We start from the raw sequence: 23,312 nt of genomic DNA on the forward strand, positions 1-23,312 counted from the left end.
CAAGGTCCCTAACTTTAGTCACATCTCCAAAGTCCCTTTGTCGTGCAACATAATATATTCACAGGTTCTGGGGATTAGGGCATGGACATCTTTTGTGGGCCATTATGCTGCCTACCACAGGGACGTTTATAGGGAATTTTCTATAGCCCCTCCATCCCTCCTTCCCTTCTCTCGTTCAATAAAGACTTATTGAGTACTCTTTCCCAATGCCAAGTGCTCGCATACGGCAGTGAGCAAGACAGTCAATGTTCCTGCTCTCATGGTGGCTTAAATTCTAGCACAAAGATAGATGACAAACAAGACAATCAAATAAATAAACAAGCTAGTTACAGATTGTATCATTAAGTAAATAAGGTGATGAGTAGAAAGGAGATGGCCAAGACCACTTTGGCTGAGTGGTCAGGGAGGGGCTCTCTGAGGAAGTGACACATAATCTGAGGTCTGAAAGATGTAAGCCAGTCAGCCACTAAGAGCCAGGGGAAGAGGATTCTAGCAGAGGAAATGAAAAGTGCAGAGTCCCCGGAGCAGCAGAGGGCATGTCTTGTTCAAGGAACAGTCTGAAGGCCAGTGTGAATGAAGCAGAGCTGGCAAGGCAAAAACGTAGAGCAAATGATGGTGGCAAGATAGAAGACATGAAGCCATGCAGTGGCTGAGAGAGTCATGTATGGTAAGGACTTGGGATTTTTTTTCTAACAGCAATGGGGACCTGTTGACGGGTTTTAAATAGAGGTGATATGAAGCAGGTAATGTAGTCCGATTTATGTTTTTAAAAGGTAGTCAGCTATGTGAAAATGACTTAGAAAGGGGCAAAGATGGATGGAGAGACACATTAAGAAGCTACTGCACTCATCTAGGGGAGAGAGGACAGTGGTTTGGACTGGGGTGAGGATGGTAGAAATGGAGAGAAGTGGACTGATCTGTGATGTATTCAGGAGAAAAAATTGACAGGACTTAGTGATGGTTTGGCTGTGGGGCATGAGAGAGAGGGTGGAATCGAGGATGATGTCTAGGTGTTTGAACAATTCAGGGGATAAAAATATTATTCACGGAGGTAGAAAAGGCTGGAGGAAGAACCAGTTTGGAGAAGGGAGACCAAAAATTCAACTTGAACATGTTAATATTGAGCAGTCTCTTAGATGTCCAAGAAGTGATGCCAAGGAGACATACGTATGAGACTAGAGCTCAGAGCAATGTCTGAGTTGAAGATAAGCATCGGAGAGTCTTTAGCATACAGGTGGTATCTAGAGCCAGGTGACCAGATGAGATCCCTCGGGAGAGAGTAGAAATAGAGACAAAAATGTCTTGAGTACACTGAGGTCCTCCAAGACTTAACAGTCAGGAGGAGGAGGAAGAACCACCAGAAAAGACTATTGAAAAGATGCTGATATTATCTGGGGGCTTCCCTGAGTGATGATTGGGTTAGAGGCAGAGGAGTCAAAAGAGCAAGTGGACACTTTCTAGAAGCCCACAGAGCAGGACTGTTGTATCTCTAGCACTTAACACGGTGCCTGGCAGATGAAAGGTAACCATCACTGTTGAATGAATAAATGAATTTTTCTGAGGCTCTCCAGTACGTTCTGGCCCATTTCTAGGTATGGGAATACGAGGTGAACATTTGCATTGGCTGGTTGCCAGTGGCCCAACATCACACAACTTTTCAGCCTGCTTCATGAATTTCTGGCCCACCTTTAATAGAATTTAGGGAATTTACTAAAGCCATTCCTTAAGTTTAAACTTGGAAACAAACAGAGATCACCAGCTTGCATTTTCCAAATCATTCAAGATAAAAATACTCAGTAAAATAAATAAATAATGAATAAACAAGCAAACAAACAAAATTGAACTTCTATAGAAAACCCAAACAGCCCCCTAAGAACCCTTGGAATTCTTTTCTTACTGCCAAAGAGATCAATCTTTTACTAAATTCTTGGTGCGGGGGTGTGTGTGGTTATGAGCCACTTTTTAATCTCCTGTTACTTCCAGAAGCACATAATTAGATCAGAAATTCTCACTACTGGAGCTTCCCTGGTGGTCCAGTGGCTAAGACTTCGCCTTCCAAAGCAGGGGGTGTGGGTTCCATCCCTGGTCAGGGAGCTAAGATCCCACATGCCTTGCTGCCAAAAAACCAAAACATAAAACAGAAGAAATATTGTAACAAATTCAGTAAAAGACTTTAAATTTTAAAAATTAAAAAAAAAAAGGAAAGAAAGAAATTCTCAGTACTCTTGGAATTTAATACTGCTGCGTTTGACTATGATGATGCAGCCCTGTTTGGAAGAAAAAAGTTTTGTGTGAGACTGAAGCTCAGAAGGTTAATTAACTTGCCCAATAGTCTCAAAGTATTTAAACCAGTTCTAAAGGACTCCAAAGGCCATATGTCTTCCCCCACCCTTTGCTGACCCCAAGAAGCTTAAATGACATGGGGGTTAGAGGTGGCTAAGATTTTCAGTTTACTAGTTTTAAAGGTAAACTTCATTAAAAAAAAAAATCTTAACAATGTGAAGAAAATTAAAGGGGCATTTTAAGCCCTCTGAATAATATTGGTTCTGGTATTTTCTGAATGTATTTAACATGAATGAATTTGTCTTCTTTTACAAGGAAAAATACAGAGGTGTGTTCCAGAGTTGACTGTTCATGGCACATACAGTTAACGGGTGCTCATTGGCACTTATTTTTATCATCATGTGGCTGTTAGTTAAAGCAAAAATAGGTAAGATATTTCTGTAATCTAATCTGTGGAAGGATTTTTGGTTTAAATTCTCAGTTATAGATGAAATATGCATTTGTGGTAAATGTTCTGGTAGTTGGTCTTTTGTAGTCAATCTTCTGTCAAGTTTAAGTGGATAAGTCTGGTTCTATGTCTGTTACTAATATGTATTTTATTTCATTAATACTAATGATTAAGAGTCCAATGATATATTTTCCTCTTAACAAAATGACTAGGTATCAAGCTAGGCATCATGAATGAATGTTTTACATTATAGTGCATTTTAACAGAGGGTATTCATGGATGGATTCAGCTCTGCTAAAAAAAAAAATGGCTGGCATTTTCTTTGCTGTTTTTATTGGCACCTTATTTTTTACTTTCTGGCCCATTAGGATCAAAGAAGCAGAAAACAAAAATATAAGTAAGATAAGAGAGAGAAAGAGACTTAGTTCTGAAAATAAAAATGGAAACTTTTCAGAATTCAGTATTTCCTTTATTTGATTTGAATAACTTTTTTACCAATTTGTTTATGGTAGTTGATCCAAGCAATCTTATAATTACCAAAAAAGGCTTTCAGTGGAGGCTTTATATCACATCTAAAAATTCAAGGTGAGTGTATAATTCTGAGGGTTTTTTCTTCTTTTCATCAGCAGTACTGAGTACTACCCAAAACTGCTAATTTCTGATTAGTTGTCATATATACATATACAAAAAAGGCCCTGATCCTGGAGAGTAAGAATGACCTCTCTTTAAGAGTTTATTGTGGGGCTTCCCTGGTGGTGCAGTGGTTGAGAATCTGCCTGGCAATGCAGGGGACACAGGTTCGAGCCCTGGTCTGGGAAGATCCTACATGCCGCGGAGCGGCTGGGCCCGTGAGCCACAATTGCTGAGCCTGCGTGTCTGGAGCCTGTGCTCCGCAACAGGGGAGGCCGCGATAGTGAGAGGCCCGCGCACTGCGATGAAGAGTGGCCCCCACTTGCCACAACTAGAGAAAGCCTTCGCACAGAAACGAAGACCCAACACAGCCGTAAATAAATAAATAAATAAAGTCATTTAAAAAAAAAATTAAAATTAAAATATCATTTGGGATACTTCCCCCTATTCCTTTAAAAAAAATAAGTTTATTGTGGGACCTGGCATATAGAAAATAATATGGAGAACTCTTTAAAAGAAGAATACATTCATGTGATTTTGTATTAGCTGTATTGGGCAATGGTTCATCCTACCTAGGGTCTTACATCTTGAAGGAATACCGTGGTAAGACCTAATTTCTATCCTTGATGCAAACTACACATACAGAGCCCCTAAATATTTTCTCTTTGTTATAAAATAATAGATTACACATACTTTATACCTCTAATACAGCAAGAGAGGGAATTATTCCCAAATCTACCCTTTAACATTTGTAATAGCCTTTTAAACATTTCTAATAGCTTGTTAATCATTTTGGTATGAGTATTGAAGTAAGTGTTATAAATCATAAATGGGGATGGAAACAAATGTGATTTATTCTGGGAAGTAATTTTTAGTAGTCTGTTGAATAATTTGCATATAAGAGAGATTGGTTTTTCCTAGAACTGTGCTCCTGAATGTTCTTCCAACCCTATTTTCTCACCACTTTCCTATATATTGTTCTGGTTATAGTATTACTGTTTTGAGAAGGATATATATTTTAATTCAAATACAGTTAGACTTTAATACGGTTGCCTTCTCTCCTCATTGTGCTTCACCAATACAGCCAGAGCAATGTAGCTTATGTATATTTCCATCATTTGACAGGGTTAGTTTTATCCAGCTTTGGGGAATTACACAAACCCTCCATCTTGCAATGGGTTTCTTATATGCCATCTTAGGTCTTTTGCATTTGTGTCTTATTGCAGATGTGTGCAAGAGAGGGGATGTGACTGTGCAGCCTTCCCATGTAATTTCACTTGGGTCAGCTGTCAACATTTCGTGCTCTTTGAAGACCAAACAAGGCTGCCTGCAATTCTCCAGTTTTAACAAGTTAATCCTCTACAAGTTTGACAGAAGAATCTATTTTCAGCATGGTCGCTCCCTCAGCTCGCAAGTCACAGGTCTTCCCCTGGGTACAACCCTGTTTGTCTGCAAACTGGCCTGTAGCAGTAATGACGAGATTCGAATATGTGGGGCAGAGATCTCCGTTGGTGGTGAGCATTCCATCCTGAGTTCCTAAAAATTGGTGATCTTCTGGTATTTGTCATGATTAAGCAGAAATCCAAGTAGAAGACAGTGTTCTTTCTTCTCCCACCACAAGGATATATTTAATCTTTTTTTAAAATATGAATTTATTTATTTATTTATTTATGGCTGCATTGGGTCTTTGTTGCTGCGCGCGGGCTTTCTCTAGTTGTGGCGAGCGGGGGCTACTCTTCGTTGTGGTGCGTGGGCTTCTCATTGCGGTGGCTTCTCTTGTTGTGGAGCACGGGCTCTAGGCACGTGGGCTTCAGTAATTGTGGCACATGGGCTCAGTAGTTGTGGCACACGGGCTTAGTTGCTCCATGGCATGTGAGATCTTCCCGGACCAGGGCTCAAACCCACGTCCCCTGCATTGGCAGGCAGATTCTTAACCACTGCGCCACCAGGGAAGTCCCGGATATATTTAATCTTGATGGTAACATGAGCACCTCAATGTAAGAAGTCCAGAAATCAGTAGAACTGGGATCACATTTAGTAAGTCTCTTCTTCCTTCTCCTCTTCTCTCTTTTCCACCCCTCTCCTCCCCTCTCTCTTCCTCTCCTCTTTTTGGCCATTAAGACCATTTACCTATTGCCCGTGGGCTCCAATGGCTCTCCACAGCTGAGTCTTCATGCCTTCTTGACTTATGAGAATTGTTCAAAGCCACTGCCCCCTAAAAAGAAGAGAGATGTCTCTTTTGACTTATGCAGCCCAGGCTGATACCCAAGGCTGAGCACTTCTCCTCTCTCTGACTTAATGCACAAGAAATAGTTCTTCCATCCACCTCACTCCTGACCACTGGTTATCAGACTTAGCAGAGGTTAAGAGAGAACTATCATCATACTTAGTATCTTTTCCTGGGTTTTCTAGAAAACTGCCTGAGACAAAACTGACGTGCTAAGACTTCATGGGGGGAGGGGAGTTGTACAATTCTAGAGAAGCAAGAGTGAGGGAGTGAACTAGGAAAGGAGCAGAGCAAACATGAGGTGGTTAAGTTACGGAGCTGGCCTTGGCATCAACAGAAGATACAGCTGGTTTCTTGGTCACTAGCGACATCCCCAGAAAGAACATATGGAAATAGAGGGACAGGTGAAAGAATTAACAGTCTGCCATCGGTCAAAGTTCACCCACAGAGCACCAACTCCCCGGCACTGCTGGCTTGCACTGTGGGTCCCTCCACGCAGCCGTGGGGAGTAAGAACTAAGATGTCAGAGTTGGCGTCTGCAGCCTGAGCCACAGTGCTCAGGGTGAGCCAACAGCACGCCTTCCTGCAGCCTGCAGCCTGCAGCCTTAAAGACTCAGCCCAGCAAGCCAGTGAGCCTGAGCAATCCCACGGCACTCTGTGCCTCTGTGAATCCAGGGAAGCTCCGAAGGGGCAGGTGAGAGGCGTAAGAAGAGTGGGAGGAACTGCTGCAGCAGGCTGACTGACCAAGATGCAAGGACAGGGTCCCTCTCATAAAGAGAGTGATACAGAGCTCAATGAGACTCTTCAGGATGGAAAGAGCCTCTTTCCCTTTTCTAGGGAAGAGGCTTCCATCCTCTTCTCTGTGACCTATAAGGAGGTGGTCGGTGCCAGGCGGTCTTCCTGGAAGTCAACCACAAGCATTGAGCAGAACACCATGCAAATGTCTAAGCAAATCATTTGTGGGTACGGAGGCATAAACTAGGTCCTGTGCTCCTCTTCCAGCTCAGGGGCTCCTGTTCACACCACTTATGGGTCACGTACTCTCAGCTCTGATAGCCTGTGGTGTAGTAAAAGGTGCCTGGGCTTTGAATCTCAACACTGCCACTAGCAGTGGACTCTTTGACAATTTCAATTCTCTGAGCCTCAGTTTCTCCATCTGTGTGATGAAGATACTAACACCTACCTCATAAGATGGTTGTAGTGATTAGATGACACCTTGTACGCAAAGTGCTTAATCTAGTACCGGTCACATAGGAGGCACTTAAGGGATGAGCGCTAGGGTTGCAGTTCCATCGGTTTTACTCTTTTCTTCATGTGTGCAGCATGCCGAGCGGCTGGGCATATTTCGCTTGAAAGGAAGTATAAGCATTGGTTATAGACAAAATGAAATTTTTTTCTTAAAAACACCATTAGTCCTCACCTCCCTTGTCCTCAGAACACCTGAATATTTCATCCAGGTAATTCACCATCTTACAGATCGACATACCATATTGGTATCAGACATTCTCAGCCCTGTGATGTCAGTTCCAGGTGTCCACAGTGCTGCAGGTGTTTTCTTCTTTTTTAGGGGGCTAACAATGGCCTTGAAAGTCAGTATCTTTGCAGATGTCCTTAAGCCATTCCATTCCATTTTCTATCTTTGCTCAGGTGCATGAGAGTGATGCAACCCCTTTTCATCTGTTTACTTTTCCATCCAGAGGTTGTGGATGCATCTGTGACAGTTTGCAGCATCAGGAGATCTAGGGAGATGGTGAGGAGTATCTGCCCCAGTGCAGCTCAGTTGGGCGACGCTGCTGGAATGTTGCTTGTGCAGCGTGCTCAGGTGGTAACCACACTATCAAATGGCTGCTCTTTGAACAAGTTTAGCACCTTTGAGATGAAGGACTGACTGGAAGCAACACCTTTTTCTGAGTATGGCTAGTCATTCCAAGAAGAGACACAATGAACGTTGGTTTCACCCAGTGTAGTAAGCTTAAACCTATCTAGTGAGGGAGTGAGCAGCCCATTTTCTTTTTTGTGATAAGCGGTAGCCCATAGTGCCATTGCATACCCTGAGTGGGCCTGTCATAAAGTTGACTGGTTCTTCAGAACTGGGAATGCGTGAATGGCCTTTAAGCCTTCTCTTTCTGGCCCCTTCCTGGGCTTGTGCTGCTCTGCTGCCCGGAGCTCATCCAAACTGTGCGGTAACTAAACAACCAGTGCTCTACGTAACCTCAGAGGATTGGGCCACACACAGACTGTTTGGACAATCAAGGAAATAAATGAAAGACAATAGATTCTTGCTTAGTTGTTTTCAATATATGTTTAGCTGTTGATATTTCTGAAAGCTGTTTTTCTAAGACTTTTTATTTCACATAGTAAGTAGGGCTTTTAAAACTAATAACAAGCATAATACGCATAACAATTCATTACATGGTAAACCATTTTAATTTTCAGAGACTTTGATTTCTGACCTTTGCTTAGCATCAGCTATTATATATTTGTATTGAAGAGAATCACATCTGGTTTCTCCTGGGACAGGCAGTCTCTGCCCAAACCAAGTCCTGGGCTGAAGTAGACACCTTGATTTCATGGTCCAGGGAACTCACACCGAGAAAGTTGACTTGATTTGTGGGTAAGAGCTGTGGTCTTTAAAATGAGATGCTCTGCAAACTTTTAGGAGTAAAGGTGAGGGTGAGACTAACTTTTTCATTAAGCAAAAGTGCCAGGTACTTTATCTCATTTGGTCATCAAAAGACCATATGAAGCGTTAGGGTAGTGATGGTGGTTTGAACACATGCATTTACTTTCATTCCTTGTGAAATAAAGCCAAGATGCAGTACAAAAAAGTTTTCTAGAGGCACAAACCCTAAAGGACAACAGGAATGGGAGGGGAGACACAGCAACAAAGTTTTGGAAGCTGGAAAACAGGTGGGCCAGTGATAATTGGCTTAGCCTACAGCTGGCAGTGAGAAACTTCAAGCTGCAACCTGATTTAATGCAGAAGCTCCCACCCCAGACAGACGGAAATTGGTGATACCATATACTGCTGGGAGTGAGGGTAGCAGTGGGGATAAAAATGGGAGATTTTGATTGAAAAATCTATTTAAAAAGCAGATTCTCAGATTCCCTTCCCAATTTCATGTATCCAGTTACTTGCTGATTTTCTACACTGGCATAGCCCTGGAGGCCTGGTATCAGAGGGCCACTGAGCTAGTTTCAGCCCATTCAGTTGAGATTGGTAGTATGTACTGAAAAAGAGGGATGAAAAGGACATTGGCATATGGCTCCCTTCAGACCTGTACCCTCCTCCTGGCAGATTAGAAAATCCTTTTCTGGAAATCAGACCAGGCTAAGAGGAAATGTCTAAAATTATTTGCAATAGAGGTTCCTAAGACACCCTAGTCAGATCACCCTGGAGTGAAACCCAGAGTCAACAAATGTCCCTCAACTGACATACCCGCAGAGCTCCAATCTATAATGTAGCGTTCCCCCTCCTATATGTGAGTAAAAATACAAGGATCCGGGAATTCCCTGGTGGCCCAGTGGTTAGGACTCAGCGCTTTCACTGCCAAGGGCCTGGGTTCAATCCCTGGTTGGGGAACTAAGATCCCACAAGCCACACAGGGTGGCCAAAAAGAAAAAAATAGAACAAAACAAAAAAAACAAGGATCTGAGGAAAATGCCTAACATGGAGAACAGAAACCAAAACAAACATGTGGAACAAAGCATAGAAGCAAAGTAGAAGAAACAGATGTATTCAGGGAGAAGAAATGTTAAGGAACAAAATCTATCCTTAACACTATCCTTGATAGTGTACCTATCCTTGATACACTTAGGAATTAAGAGCAAATATTGCATGTAGAACAAAAATAGGATGCTATAAAAAGGAAATATTCAGAGAATAAAAAACATCCCCCCCCCAAAAAAATAAGTGGAAATGAAAAACTCAATAGGAGGGAAGAAAAGTAAACTGAGGAGGGTTTTTTCCTCATGTTAGAGCAAAAGGATCAAGAGTTTTAAAATATAGGAGATAAAATACAAAATTAGAGAGGACGGTGCAACCTATGAAACTAGGGATTTTTAGAAAGAAAAAACAGATAAGAATTATCAGAGAAATAATTCAAAAATGTTTCTCAAAATAAAAAATAAAAGTCACCAGAAGTTATGAACTCTTTGAGAATCCATAAGAATGAAAGAAAAGAGACCCCATTAAGCACAGTCTATACTCAGCCAAAGTATCAGTCAAGTGTGAGGGTAGAATAGTGACATTTTTAGCCATGTTCAAAATATTTCCTCTCCTGCAACCTTTCCCAGGGAACTACTGGAGGATATACTCCACCAACACAAGTAATTACATCAAGAAAGAAGAAAACATTAGATCTAAGAAACAGGAGATCCAACACAGGGAAAAAAAAGAGAAGGAATTTCCAGGACACTGAGGGCTGGCAGTTCCAGAAAGATAGCTGTGTACAGGCATAAAGGCAAACCCATCTTACTGGAAAGTTCACAAGGCTCCAGGAAACTGGTCTCCAAGCAGATGAAACTAATAGAATTGTCAGTGCTTCTGAGTATGTTGAACAGTGATTCAGATAATTGACTTGAAAGTTTGGAATTATATTAATAATAAGGAAACTAAACAAATGGAAAAACAAGAAAATGACTACCTCCAAGATAAACAAGAAATTGTACATAAAATGAGAAGTTAACATAGTATTAGTCATAAGTGGTTGTATATACAGATGTATAAAGTATACATATAAATGTATACATGTATATATGTATATCTATATATACACATATGAGTCTATTATCCTAGGAAAAGAAAGAGTTTATTATTCCATTAAACAAAACTCTATGAGCTACATATTGTTACACTCACTTTATAGATGAAGAAACTGAAGCTCTGAGAAGCTCATCTGGGCAAGATCACACAGTGGGTAGTCCCCAGATCTGTCCCCAGATCTATGGTGTCTGCTAAGGACAAAAAAAGCTTTTATTCCATCAATTACTGCTTTTTTTTTTTTTCTGAGCAGACAATGTCTAGAGCTTCGGTGGTACCCTTGTTTTATCTCACCCAAAGGAAGCCTGTGTCTACATCTGGGTCTCAGTAGTAGGGTAGAATGAGATGACCCGGTAACAGAGTATTTTCTCTTATCTCCATTAAATCTGAGAAACTCCTAGCTTTGAGTTCTGTCTTTGACTATAAAATGGCTTCATTTAAAAATACACACCTTATGATAGAAGGGACCATGCCTGCCTTGTTCACCTTTGCATTTCCACAGCTAACACTGCCTAGCCCATGGAAGGTTCTCAGTGTCTGTGTACATAAAGAATTAATTTATACATGTTCATTAAGTGCTCCAAGTGATGCTGCAGAAATTAGATTTAGGTGGTACAGCCCAGGAAGACATGACTAAGGGCCAGTGGGTAAAAGTGCCTTGGCAACAAATCTCAGGTCAATGGAGAAAGAAAGCCCCTCAGTTTTAAAGGTTTCTAATATTTGAATGGGCTTCATTCTAAAAAAGTAAACTCATCATCACCTGGGGTACTGGAGCTAGCACTGGATGTTCACCTGTTAGGGAGAACAGTAAAATATGGTGGTGAAAGGCTTGGATTCAAGTCAGCCACTCCTGGGCTGGAGACCTGATTCTGCCACTTCATCGTTTTGTAATCTTGGGCAAGATACTTCATCTCTAAGTCTTAGTTTCTTCTTTGATAAAATGAGGATAATAATAGTAGGTACTTGATGTAGCTGCTATGATTTCCAGTTGAGAAAAACCACACATAAAACACTGATCATAGAACTTGGCGTATAGTAATTGTTTGATCCATATTCACTATTATTGCCATTGTTATTAGAAGAAATTCATGCCTAGGAGGCAAATTTGAACTTCATGGGATCTGAAATAGCTCCCAGCTCCTCTGGGTATAGGAGACATAGGGGGAGTATTGTTGTCTTGTTGGCAAATAATAACAATGTAATTGAAGTATCACCTGTGTGCTATTTAAAATAGGTGGTTTTGTTATTTATTTTTAAAGTTGTTCCAGAACAGCCTCAAAACTTATCTTGTATACAGAAGGGAGAACGTGGGACCGTGGGCTGCACCTGGGATAGAGGACAAGACACCCACCTGTATACTGCCTATACTTTACAGTGAGTGAGACTGAATTTTTGCAGCTTTTTTGGTAGGTCTTCTCTTAGATGACATTTAGAAGTATCGAACAGTTCTAGTTTTACCAGAGAGAAGAAGCAATAAACACCTCTAGATAATTAGGTACTTAAAAAAAAAATTCTAGTGTTCATCAAGTAAAACTGGTTTATTCATCTAAAGTGTGACTAACTCAGAGTTCTCTTCAGGGTATCCAAGGCCCACGGTGTAGACGTTCTTCCCTGCTCTATAGGATTAAACTGGCTGCATTATATCCCTTCCCTTTTCTGCAGTTGTGGACTCTTAGGGTCATGGTATAGACTCTTAGAGTCTATAAATAGACTCTTTTTTGTGGTAGCTTTCCATTAGTCTTGGAGGAGTTTCTTTTTAAAGCACCTTTGCCTGACCTGAGAGTTCACAAAAAGAGAGAGTCTGGGAGATTCTTTTCCTTGGAGTTGATTCTGTAATCCTCTCCAAAGATCCCGCTGGTAGCACTATGCCTAAGTGAGTAGGAGATAAGGAAAAGGCAGTGGGGCTCAGGGTTCTGGTCTATACTAGCATCTGGCATTTCTGTGCAGTAAATGCCAAGGTGGCCATGGATCCTTTGGATGATTGGATCTGTCCTGAGGAGCTAAGATGTCAGCCAGGGTTTTGGGAATTCAGGCAGTGTAGAGATGGTTACTCATCCATACGAATGTCAAAAAGTCTCAGTCCTACCAAAAAAAAAGAGAGGGGTGAAGTATGGTCCTATTTACGACCACAGAATACAAATATTCCCACTGTGTATCCCCTAGTAGTAAAACTGACCTTAAAAATGTGAGGAATTTTAAATATATGAACATTTTGTTCCTTTGTGCTAAGAAGGCAACAGCACATAAAGTATCTTGCTAAACACAATCGTCTTTCATTTACAGGTTAAATGGACCAAAAAATTTAACTTGGCAGAAACAATGTAATGATCACTATTGTGATCATTTGGACCTTGGAATTAACCTAACCCCTGAATCACCTGAATCTAGTTACACAGCCAAGGTTACTGCTATCAATAGTCTTGGGAGTGCTTCTTCATTTCCATCCTCATTCACATTGTTGGACATAGGTATGTATTATTTCACTTTTTGCAGGTGTCAATCTTCAGCACGTGAATATTATTTTTAAAATCACTTGAATGTTCTATGTGTGATTGTTTCAAAAGGGACAGTGGTTCATGGAAAGTGGCCAGTAGGCATAGGCAAAGGATAGATGTTTCTTTGATGCAAGCAAAAGGATGTATGTCTCTAGAGCTATAGAGAGATGTTCAAAATGGGATATTCAACATTATTCTCTCTGTTGGAGAAATAAGAGTCCCCTGGCCTCAAATCCCATGAAGGCACTGGCTGCCAGTGATACCATCTGACTGAGGCAAGGGTCATGTGAGGTTATTCAGGAAGCGCAGTGTAAGCCCTTCCTGGTGGAGGTGTCTTTTCACCCCCATGGCTACTCCATTGTTCTGAGATAGGCTGCAGGTGGGCCTGCAGGGCTAGAGCAGCCAAGTGCCACCTGTAAAGAAAGTGTATCATTGTACCAATCCATCTTCCTCAGAGAATACCTACCTCCACCCCTCTCATCAGCTTGGGAGCTGGAGTGAGCCAGTCCCAGCACATTTCTGAGCAAATGTAATTGGCCCAGTTGAATCAGAGGCCAATCCCAGGCATTCCCAAGGTCTGAACATCCCATGTAGGACTGGGCTTCAGGCCTGACTGAAGTTCTGGCCTCATACTATGTGTCTCTCTTCTCTCTTCCCAAAGCACCTCTTTGCACACATACTGCTAACTGTGAGTCTGAACACTGGTATCTACTCTACATTTTCCTGTCAAAGTCCTGCCCATTCTACCTTCCATCTCTTTACATTGATCATCTCTAGCCACCTTCTTTCCCTCTTATTCTTCTCTTCTATTCCTCTGTTGCTCTCTTTCCTATGGCTTTTCCTACCAATATTTCTTCTCCTTCTGAGGTGATCACCACTAGCCACACCTCTACCTTCTCAGCCACTGGAACTCCTGGGTTTTGGCACATTGGTTTTCTTTAAATCATTGAATTAAATGGAATCGAGATTATTACTGATGTTCATCATAGTTTATTTAGTAAAAATGAGGGTAGATTAAAGGGAATTACTTTAATGATTTAGAAGTGAATCCAACTTTTTCTTCTTTCTAAAAGCCAGGGACTACTCTCTTGTCTCTTTCACCAAGTTTAGTGGCCATGCATCTTAGAAATGAGATTTGTTCAACTCTTTATAAGCCCATGTCAATACGTAAGACAATTTCCAATTATGGAGCCTGAATCACACTTTTTTTTTGTCCTGGTTACCAGTGAGGCCTCTTCCTCCGTGGGACATCAGAATCAAATTTGTAAACGCTTCCGTGAGCAGGTGTACCCTTCAGTGGAGAGATGAGGGGCTGGTGCTGCTTAATCGACTCAGATATCGGCCCATTCACAGCAGGTCCTGGAATATGGTAATGGTCTCTAGAGTGAAGGGGAAACCAGGGAGGGGTTCTTAGTAGCAACGCCCAGATCTCTCTTTTCATACCAGCAAAATATGGAGTTTAAGAATATTTAGCCCAAAAGTACACATACACATTTGAGACATACCAGTCACTTACACTTCTGTTTATTAAGAAATATCTTAAAATTTGATCACTGATTCCGAAATTTTTTAAGCCACAGGCTTCTGTAAATCCACATTAATTTTCTACAGTTTATTTCTAGTGAGTCATTTTTCCTTGTTATTTTACCCCCCTACCCCATTATTACTTCCATTATTACTTTTTAGTAATTTTTTTAACATATTGGAAAGAGAAATATTAGGGAGTGTTCAAAGAGGGGCTTATCTGAATTGAATATTCCAAAGATAAAGCTTCACACTTTGATGTAATAGTAAACATTAATTTTTTTTTTTTTTGCCATGCCACGTGGCTTGTGAGATCTTAGTTCCCCTACCAGGGATTGAGCCCAGGCCCTCGGCAGTGAAAGCACGGAGTCCTAACCACTGGACCACCAGGGATTTCCCTAAACATTAAATTTTTTACAATAAAAAATGTAAGATTATAATTCCTTCCAGTATTTTTGTAAAATATAATGGCTTATAATAATAACAAAGGATCAGTTCCACATGTAGAGAGGTAAAATAATTAAATTTTTCACTTATAATTTTTCCTATATAATTTTCTTATATACTTAAATTTTTCTGTTTGGAACCAGTTTTATGTCTGTGTTAAAACATTCATCACATTCTAGTTGTAACCAAATAAAGAATAATCTCTAGTGTAGAAACAAGCTTCTTCAAGGCCCTTTTGAAAACTGGTAGTTTTCAATCTTGTTTTTCAGCTGGTTTCGGGATCCCCCTTGGAATCCATATAGATGGATTCTTAGACCCAGGAGTTTTTTGTTTTATTAATGAGAAGCTATTGTTTCAGATTAACATCACGTGTATTCAGTAACCCAGTCATTGATATTTCTTCTTATTGAATGACAGATTTGAAAAGTAAAAAGCGTTATCTGGTCTGGTTTTCCTACCTTTATTTAAATTAATTTAGTATTAACAGGCACTTTTTAAAATCTTGTTGGATTCAAGGTTAATGCCACAAATGCCAAAGGAAGACATGATTTGCTGGATCTGAAACCCTTTACAGAATATGAATTTCAGGTTTCCTCTAAGTTACATCTTTATAAAGGTAGTTGGAGTGATTGGAGTGAATCATTGAGAACACAAACACCAGAAGAAGGTATGTGTCTAAAAAAAAAAACGGAGGGGAGGGAGGTGGATAGAGCGGAGGAAAGACAGGAGAGCGAGAGGAAGATGTAATGATTTCCTTGGAATAGAATCTCTAAAGTACTGATACTGAATCAAAGAGTATGAGTGCATTAATTAACAAGCTCATTTTGACGTTGACTTAAGTATTGAAGCTGTCCAGGGAGATATGTTTATATTGCTAAAAATTTTTTAACATTAGGTAAGTCCTACTCCTGTTTGCCACACGTTATCACGTTGGTTACAAGTTTATGCCTCAGTAACGTTTGATTATATCTCTTATTTCTATTTCACTTACTTTCTCAGTTACTTTCTCTTATTCCACAAAGCTGCAACCAGTAATTAATTTCATTCCTTTATCATTAAACGTTGATACATTTTACCCTTTGGATTCTATGAAAATTAATATGGCTTTATAAGCCATACTAAAAGCTTGAAAAAAGGTAGACTCTGGAGACAACATTTTAAAATAAAGTTTAACATCTGGCAATCTTCTCTCCTCCCAATGTTACAGCACTGCACTTCTTCAAACCTTTGATACTCACTGCTCACGTGACTACCAGTAGACTGCCCATAGCTATAAAGAGGAGATCAAATGTATTTTTAAGTCTGATGGACTGTTCTTTTTGGTAATTATTGGGAAGACAATTTTATTGAAGTGTAATTGAAAAAGCAAAAATGCTTATATGAACTTTATGACAATACTAAATCTTTGGAGACATAAGAAATAACCATCTGAATATTAGTTTTCAAAAGCACTCAGTTAGTGATACAGTATACAGCTTCATAATTTATGTAAATTTGTTTCAGAGGAAAAATAATTGACATATAATCCGTTGCTTTATTATCTGGAGATTTTGAAGCATTAATGTCAGAAAAGCTAAATCCTTATTTGTGAAACTTATAGATATGTGTGCATGTAAACTAGCCTAATGATTAAGTTACATTCATTTTCTGTGAGCTACTAGTGATTTTTGGTAACTGATGACACTTATCAGTGATACTCCAGTGACTTTCAAGGATGTAAACTATTAGTAAAATAAATAATATATAAATTGTAGAATAATTGTATACTCTTCCTTTCTTCTGACAATAATTGCATTTCGCTATTTTAAAAAAATATTTTTAAATGAATTCATTCAGCAAATTATAATTTATTCCTCTCGTTTTATGGTAAAAATCTCTTAAATTAATGTTGAGCCACTTTTTCTCTGTTTAAATATGTGTCACTTTTATAATCCGGAGCTTACTCTTATTATCCTTTTATTACAATGTCAAAGTAATGCATTTTTAAAATACCTCATAGATTTTTAGACTTTATTTATACATAGTACAGATAAAATTCTTGGAAATAGGCCATATTTTATGTCCAAGTCCAAGGTAGTAAATAGGCTGAAAATTTTTAAGTTATATCACATTAAGCTAAAGTATAAACTAGGGAAACTCTGGGCTTGTAAATTCTTGTCATTTTTACTCACACTTGATAATGACCCATTTAGAGATGTGTGAAAAGGTTTTTCTTTCTTTCTTTTTTTTCAAGTGTTTATCTGTTGCATTAAAAACCCATCAAGGCAGGATGGTAACTTTCTCATATCCTATAAAATAAACCACCATCATAACAATGAGTGCAGCAACTTGTTAAAGTTATGAACTCGTGGATGGTTATGAATTGAACCAAGGAAGCTGGCTTATTCAGAGTAATTGCAAACATTCATAAAGAGAGAAACCCATTCTCTGAGATACACCGCGCTACCAAGCTCTGCTGGTTTCCTTTCAGTGTCTGAATGTCCCTTTTTTGTGTTTGATCTTTCTGCGGGTTGTTGTAGGATCTCTTTTCTCTTACTCTAAGCTTCACGGTTTTCACCTCTTACCGCTGTTCCTGTCATCAGTTTCTGTATGAAACACCAACTGATGTAAACCTAAAAGGTGTGAATTTTTTTTTAACACTTCTTCCTTTTAACCCCTGAGATGTGTATGCATATATAACTTGGCATTTAAAAAAAAATACTAGTAAGCTTTTTTCTTTTTTTTTTTTTTAGTTACTGTCTAAAACTGAATGATCTTATGATAGAGCTTTTTCTTTGCAGCCTTGGCTACTCAAAACAGAGCAATATGTTATCTCCTGGTGGATTGGGCACAGTTATTTATAGCACTCCAGCAGAGAATGAGGGTATTATTCACTCCATATGGCCCTTTCCCATGTCATTAAATTCAACTCTTGTCATGGTCCTCCATGAAAAACACTTTTAAAATGACCACTAAGTAAGGGGTGGAAGGAGAGAGGTTACTTTCTTATGTTTAGGAGGACAGTCCAGCAATCAGTAACCATCAGTGGGCCTGATACTGGGAAACAAGCAATCATATTTTACTTCTAGTGGGAAAACAGTCTGAATTTGGGCTGCATAGTGTCCAAACATGCCTGAGAATATGCCCAGGTGTTGGGGGGAAGGCACTCCCTCATCATTTTGAACGCCCAGGAGGAGACTCCAAAATAAAGATGAATGAGCTATCCCTTAGAGCTGTATTATCAGTTAGATGTTTCTGTCTGTTCATTCACCATTTTTCAGTCTTATTTATATGTTTGGTCTTGCTAAATGTGACTGTGGACAATTAATAAAGGAAGTGTTAAATGCTCATACTAGTGCCAGAGCAGCAAAGGAGGAGTCCTCCCCCACTGTGGTGATGGCACAGGTGATTGGTGAGAGATCCCAAAGAGGGAGAAAATGCAGGGCTACCAGCTGCAGCCACCCATCTTCACATTAAGAAGCTAGACAATTATTCATTCATTTGTGATTTTGAACTATTGCTAGGATAAGTTAGGTGTGAACAATTAAATACTAGAGGTTATTTTACCATCTTAGTTAGCAAGCAAGATGGTAAGTCTAGCTTAGGAGTCAGCAAACATTTTCTATAAAGGTCCGTATAGTAAATATTTTCAGCTTTGCAGACCATATGATCTTTGTCACAACTACTAAAATCTACTGTTATCACAGGCAAGCAGCCATTGACAGTATACAAATACATAGACAAAGCTGTGTCCAAAATTTATTTTTGCACACTGAAAATTGAATTTTATAAAATTTTCATGTCACTAAAAATGATTCTTCTTTTGACTTGTTTTCAACCATTTAAAAATGTGAAAACCATTATTATTAGTTCACTGGCTATACCAAAACAGGGAATCAGGAATCAGCCAGATTTGGTCCATGGGCCATAGTTTGCTGACTCCTAAACTAGCTAAACTGGAAACTATTATACTTGCATCTTTTTGCCTAAGGCTTCAGGAAATGAGAATGAATGGTTCTTTACCTTCTAAAGGGATTTACCTACAAACATTTTCATTAGAGGGAAAATGTTATGTTTTAGATCCAGTGAGTGTCCCTACCCTTTTTTCCTCTTCTTGTGGTCTCTTCTAAGCCCAACACCTATCCTGGAAGAAGTAAGTGCCTGAGCTTAACTATTTGACAAGGTAGTGATCACCCAAATGGGAAGAACTGTTTTCCATGAAGCCCTCCAAAAGAAGCCACTGGGGGAAAAAAATACTTCTCTGGATGATCTGTGAGGAATGTGTGTATATCAGGAACTATGCCAGGTGCTCAGACATAATGGTAACCAGTCAGATCCTCAGACTCAAGAGCTTATAGTCTATCTTGGAACATCAGGGAAAGATTCCTGGAAGAGATGACACCAAGAAAAACCTGCAAAGTCCAAAGGGAATCTTGTGGCCTTCCTCCATCTGGAACATGTGGTCTCCAAGGTTATTGCAGTAGAAGAAAAGAGCTATTTCCTCCTGGAAGTACTTGATTCTCTTGAATTCTGTGAAATCCCTCGTTCCTGGTTTTTACTCTACCATGTTGGTCAGTTCTTCTTGGTCTCTTTTGCTGGCCATCTTTCTCTTTTTAATCTCCATCTGTAGGGCTTTATATTGGACCCCCTTCTTTTCCCAGCTGACCTCATTCAGTCTCATGGCTCTAAAACTAGATAGGTAGGTAAAGAGAGAGAGAGAAAGATAGAACATAGTTTCTGTCCTGGACTCTTTCCAGAACTTCAGGTTTGTGTTCCAATCACCTATTCCATATCTTCACTTAGATGTCAACAGACATTCTAAACCTCACATAGCCTAAACAGACACTTTTATTTTTTTCTCCAAAGCAAAATGTTTCCAAAATGCCTCTGTTTCGATCTTTCCTATCATGGTAATTGACACCACCATCTTCCTAGCTACTCAAGTCAAAAATGCAGAAATCATCCTTAACGTCTCCTTTTCTCCTATCCCCTCATACCAGCAGTTGACTCTTCTAAAACATATTCAAAATGCATTCATTCTTTACATTGCTACTGTGACTATCCTAGTTTAAGCTACTTTCTCATACAAAGCGTAACAATAAAATGAACACTTAGAAACCCACCATTCAGCTTAAATGCTATAAAATTACCAATATATTCTTACCGTGTCACGCTTCCCTATACGTAACCACTATTCTGGACTGTGTGTTTATATCATCCTCATACTTTTTCTCGTAGCTTTCAGAAATGTATGTATTTCTGAGCAGTGATTAGTTTTGCTTATTTTTGAGCTTAATCAAAATTATATGTGTATGTAATCTTTTGCAACTCACTTTTTTCCCTTGGCACTCTAACATGAGGCCTCCACTGACTTTAGTATGGATGAAACGTTTCTGCTTCTATTAAGAAATCAAGCTCTTCACTTGTGATCTGGATGTTGAAAGGTTATGTTTCTTTTAAAAAAAAAAGATGGTGGAGTATTCAGCTATGTCAAATGCTGCCAATAAATCCAATGAAATGAGAATAGAGAAGCGATCGTTAGATTTGGCAAAGTAGCATTCATTGCCGACCAGGAGCAGCATCAGTAGTGTGATGGGGACAGAATCCGTTGGCATTGCTTGAGAGTGACTGTTAGGTGAGGGAATAAAGACAGTGACAATTCACAACTCTTCAAGAAGTTCTGTGAAGGAGGGCGGAGATGTTGGGCAGTAGCTGGAGCAGGATGTGGTATTAAGAAATTCCCTATTTGTTTTTGCTTTTAGGATCAGAGATAATACAGTATATTTGCAAAGTGATGACAAGGGCCCAGCAGAGAGGGAGACATTAATGATACAGGAAGTAGGATAATGGTGGGAGAGAGATCCTTGATGAAGCAAGAGGATGGGATCCAGAACTCAAGGGGTTGGTCTTTGATGGAAGTGGGGATGCTTCATCCACAGTAAAATCAGTAGGGGTGCTGTGTTAGGGAATTGATGGGGAAGTTTGAAAGTTTCCAGGGTGGAAAGATTAGGGAATCCCTGTCTGCTTGCTTCCTTTTGCTCAGTGAAGAAGTTGAGAGAATCAGATCATTGGAAGTGAGCAGGTGGAGGGAGGGACAGTACCAGCCATTGGGAAGGAACACCAGGGTGGATGATGAACCACCAAAAATAGTGACAGAAAGGAGTGGAAAGAGAGTGAACCAAGTGTTGAAAGTTATCAAAGAGGAGGAAGGGCGGGGGCATCTGTGTAGGGCTTCCCATGGAGACATAGCAGGTGGTAACATATAAAGGCAAGAGTATACCACTAAAAAATTGTTTAATCAAATGGGTGTTTGTAAATCTGTTTGAGTTATTTGAAACTAGATTTTAGAGAAATGTATCACAGCCCAAAGAGTGGACATGGAGGAACCAAGATGGCAAATGACTTATCTCTATCTTATCCTGCTTGGAGCATGGTTTGGACCAAAATATTCTCATGGGTTCAATTTAGCCCACTACCTGAAATCTCTCAAGATATTCCTTTTTCATATTTGCTTTGTGTTAAATTCTCCGTTTTCACTGTTCTTAGAGATCTTTCTACTCCACTCCACTGCCTGCTAAAATCTCTGTGGAAGGATTGCTTTCCACTTGCAATTCAGTTGCTCTTGTTCACGCCCTTGCACTTGCCTTGGCTTCAGAGACAGATGCTAACCTCAGAAGCAGCACATGGCTTGGCCCTGATTTACTTACCACATGTACTGTTTCATAGAATCCTAGAATCTTGGGATTTAGATTGAAAGAACCCTCGAGGTCAGTTAGGTCAGTTAAGCTGATCTTCTGCTTAATTTAGGATGTCCTCCTTTTTCATATTGGTGATTCCCTCCTCTTTAACCCTATGGTTTTTTCCTTTACCGTGAAGGTACATTCATCTCAGGAGGGCTGACTTCCATTTCTCAATATTCATATTTTTAATCATTTGTACCCATCTTTTTTTGGTCACTTGGACATATGGGCCTTTGACTTTCCTTTTCTCGTCTACCCATAAAAGTTTTATCTGTCTTTTGTTAGATAACACTGAGGTTAGGACTTTAAGTGATTTTATGACAGTTGAATGTCAAAGATTCTCTCTAATATTAGCCCTTAGGTTGCTCTAAGCAGCAGTGGTTTGACATTCCTGGTCATGAAATTTTACACTTGACACTCATACAGATTTGGCTAATGATTTCTCTCCCATAGAAGCTTACGCTGCAAGTGGGCACCATTAAAATTTCAGCTTCACTTGCAATTTATCCTTTGAAGAAAATATGACTCTAGAATTTGACTCTTAGCTCTGTAATAATCTGGTAGGTTGTAGAAGCAATGAGTGACAATGAGAGGCAATGAGGCAATGAGTATTCCCTTTAAATTTCTTACCAATATGTAATTTACTGAAGACATTTAGCACCATGGAACACGTCCACTGGCTTTGACACTGAGCACACCCAAGTTTCTAAATCCTGACTATGTAGTCAATGTCTGGATTATATAGTTTGTGGAGTGTTCAGATCTTTGCTCAACACGGTGGACTGTAATGGACGAGCGGGGTCTTTGGAGACAGTGAGACCTGGGCTTGGCTCTTAGCTTTGCCATTACCAGCTCCACGGTTTTTGTAAATCACTTAGCATTTGTCAACCTCCTTGCTCTCAGCTGCAAAACAGGTATAATCACATGTACCCTCTGCCTTGTGTGAGGATTAAGTGAGATCATGCATATAAAGTGTCCAAAGATTACCTGGCACATGGTAGGTGGTTAATAAATGTCAGGCCCCCTTTCCTTCTGTTGCCTGTGCTTTTTTCCTTTTATGCATCTGGACAGCAGAAAAAAAGTTCTGAGCTTGACTCCTGGGTCCCTGTAATCCTGAACGATTGAGAGCACTTCCAGAATGTCTTCTGTACACATTTCTTACTTCTAATTCCTGGCTGCAAGGGTAAATACTACCACTGGTGAGAAAAGAAGGGGAAGAAAAGAAGTGAATGTTTAGAAATAAAAAAGGAGAGACAAAGGCGAGAGAGGCAGGAAGAGGAAGTGACAAAGGAAGAGAATAGAAAGGTGTACCTGATGGAGGATGTAAGTTTTATAGAGAAATCATAAGCCTTCACAGAGCCAGGCAACCGCATGATGCAGAGCAAAGAGCACAGGCTACATGATAAAACAGAGCTGTGTTCAAAGCCTGGCTTCTCCGATGATTAGTTCTGGAACCTTGATCAAGTTCCTTAACTTCTCAGTACTTCACTTCTCAAAGGAAGAAAACACAGCAGCAAAATTTACTGAGTACTTACCATGTGTCAGCACTCTTCCGTTCATTTACATTCTCACAACAGCCCCATCTGATGTGTAGAATTAATGTCCTTATTTGACAGATGAGGAACCTGGCTTGAGGACATGGTAAACATTTGTTCAAAATCACAGAGCTGGGATTTGCCCATAGACGATCTGGCTCTGGAGCCCACACTTTAACCACTGCACTGAAGCTAGTGCATCACGGGGCTGAGGAGGGCAGGAGATATAATTGAATGGGCCC

The 23,312-nt window shown here is 39.9% G+C and overlaps 1 protein-coding gene across 3 annotated transcripts in view; it reads left to right on the forward strand.

Moving 5' to 3' along the window:
• The first annotated feature begins 2,634 nt into the window (after positions 1 to 2,634).
• IL12RB2 (interleukin 12 receptor subunit beta 2) overlaps positions 2,635 to 23,312 on the forward strand; it is a 68,090-nt gene continuing 47,412 nt past the window's right edge. For all 3 annotated transcript variants that reach the window (XM_059924307.1, XM_059924308.1, XM_059924310.1), the window contains exons 1-6: positions 2,635 to 2,710; positions 4,588 to 4,875; positions 11,610 to 11,724; positions 12,634 to 12,818; positions 14,072 to 14,214; positions 15,333 to 15,483. In XM_059924307.1, coding sequence (XP_059780290.1) covers positions 2,635 to 2,710; positions 4,588 to 4,875; positions 11,610 to 11,724; positions 12,634 to 12,818; positions 14,072 to 14,214; positions 15,333 to 15,483 — 958 coding nt within the window. The remainder of the gene's footprint in view (positions 2,711 to 4,587; positions 4,876 to 11,609; positions 11,725 to 12,633; positions 12,819 to 14,071; positions 14,215 to 15,332; positions 15,484 to 23,312) is intronic.

The sequence above is a fragment of the Balaenoptera ricei genome, chromosome 1 (genome assembly GCF_028023285.1).
Source record: "Balaenoptera ricei isolate mBalRic1 chromosome 1, mBalRic1.hap2, whole genome shotgun sequence".
NCBI classification, from domain to species: Eukaryota; Metazoa; Chordata; class Mammalia; order Artiodactyla; family Balaenopteridae; genus Balaenoptera; species Balaenoptera ricei.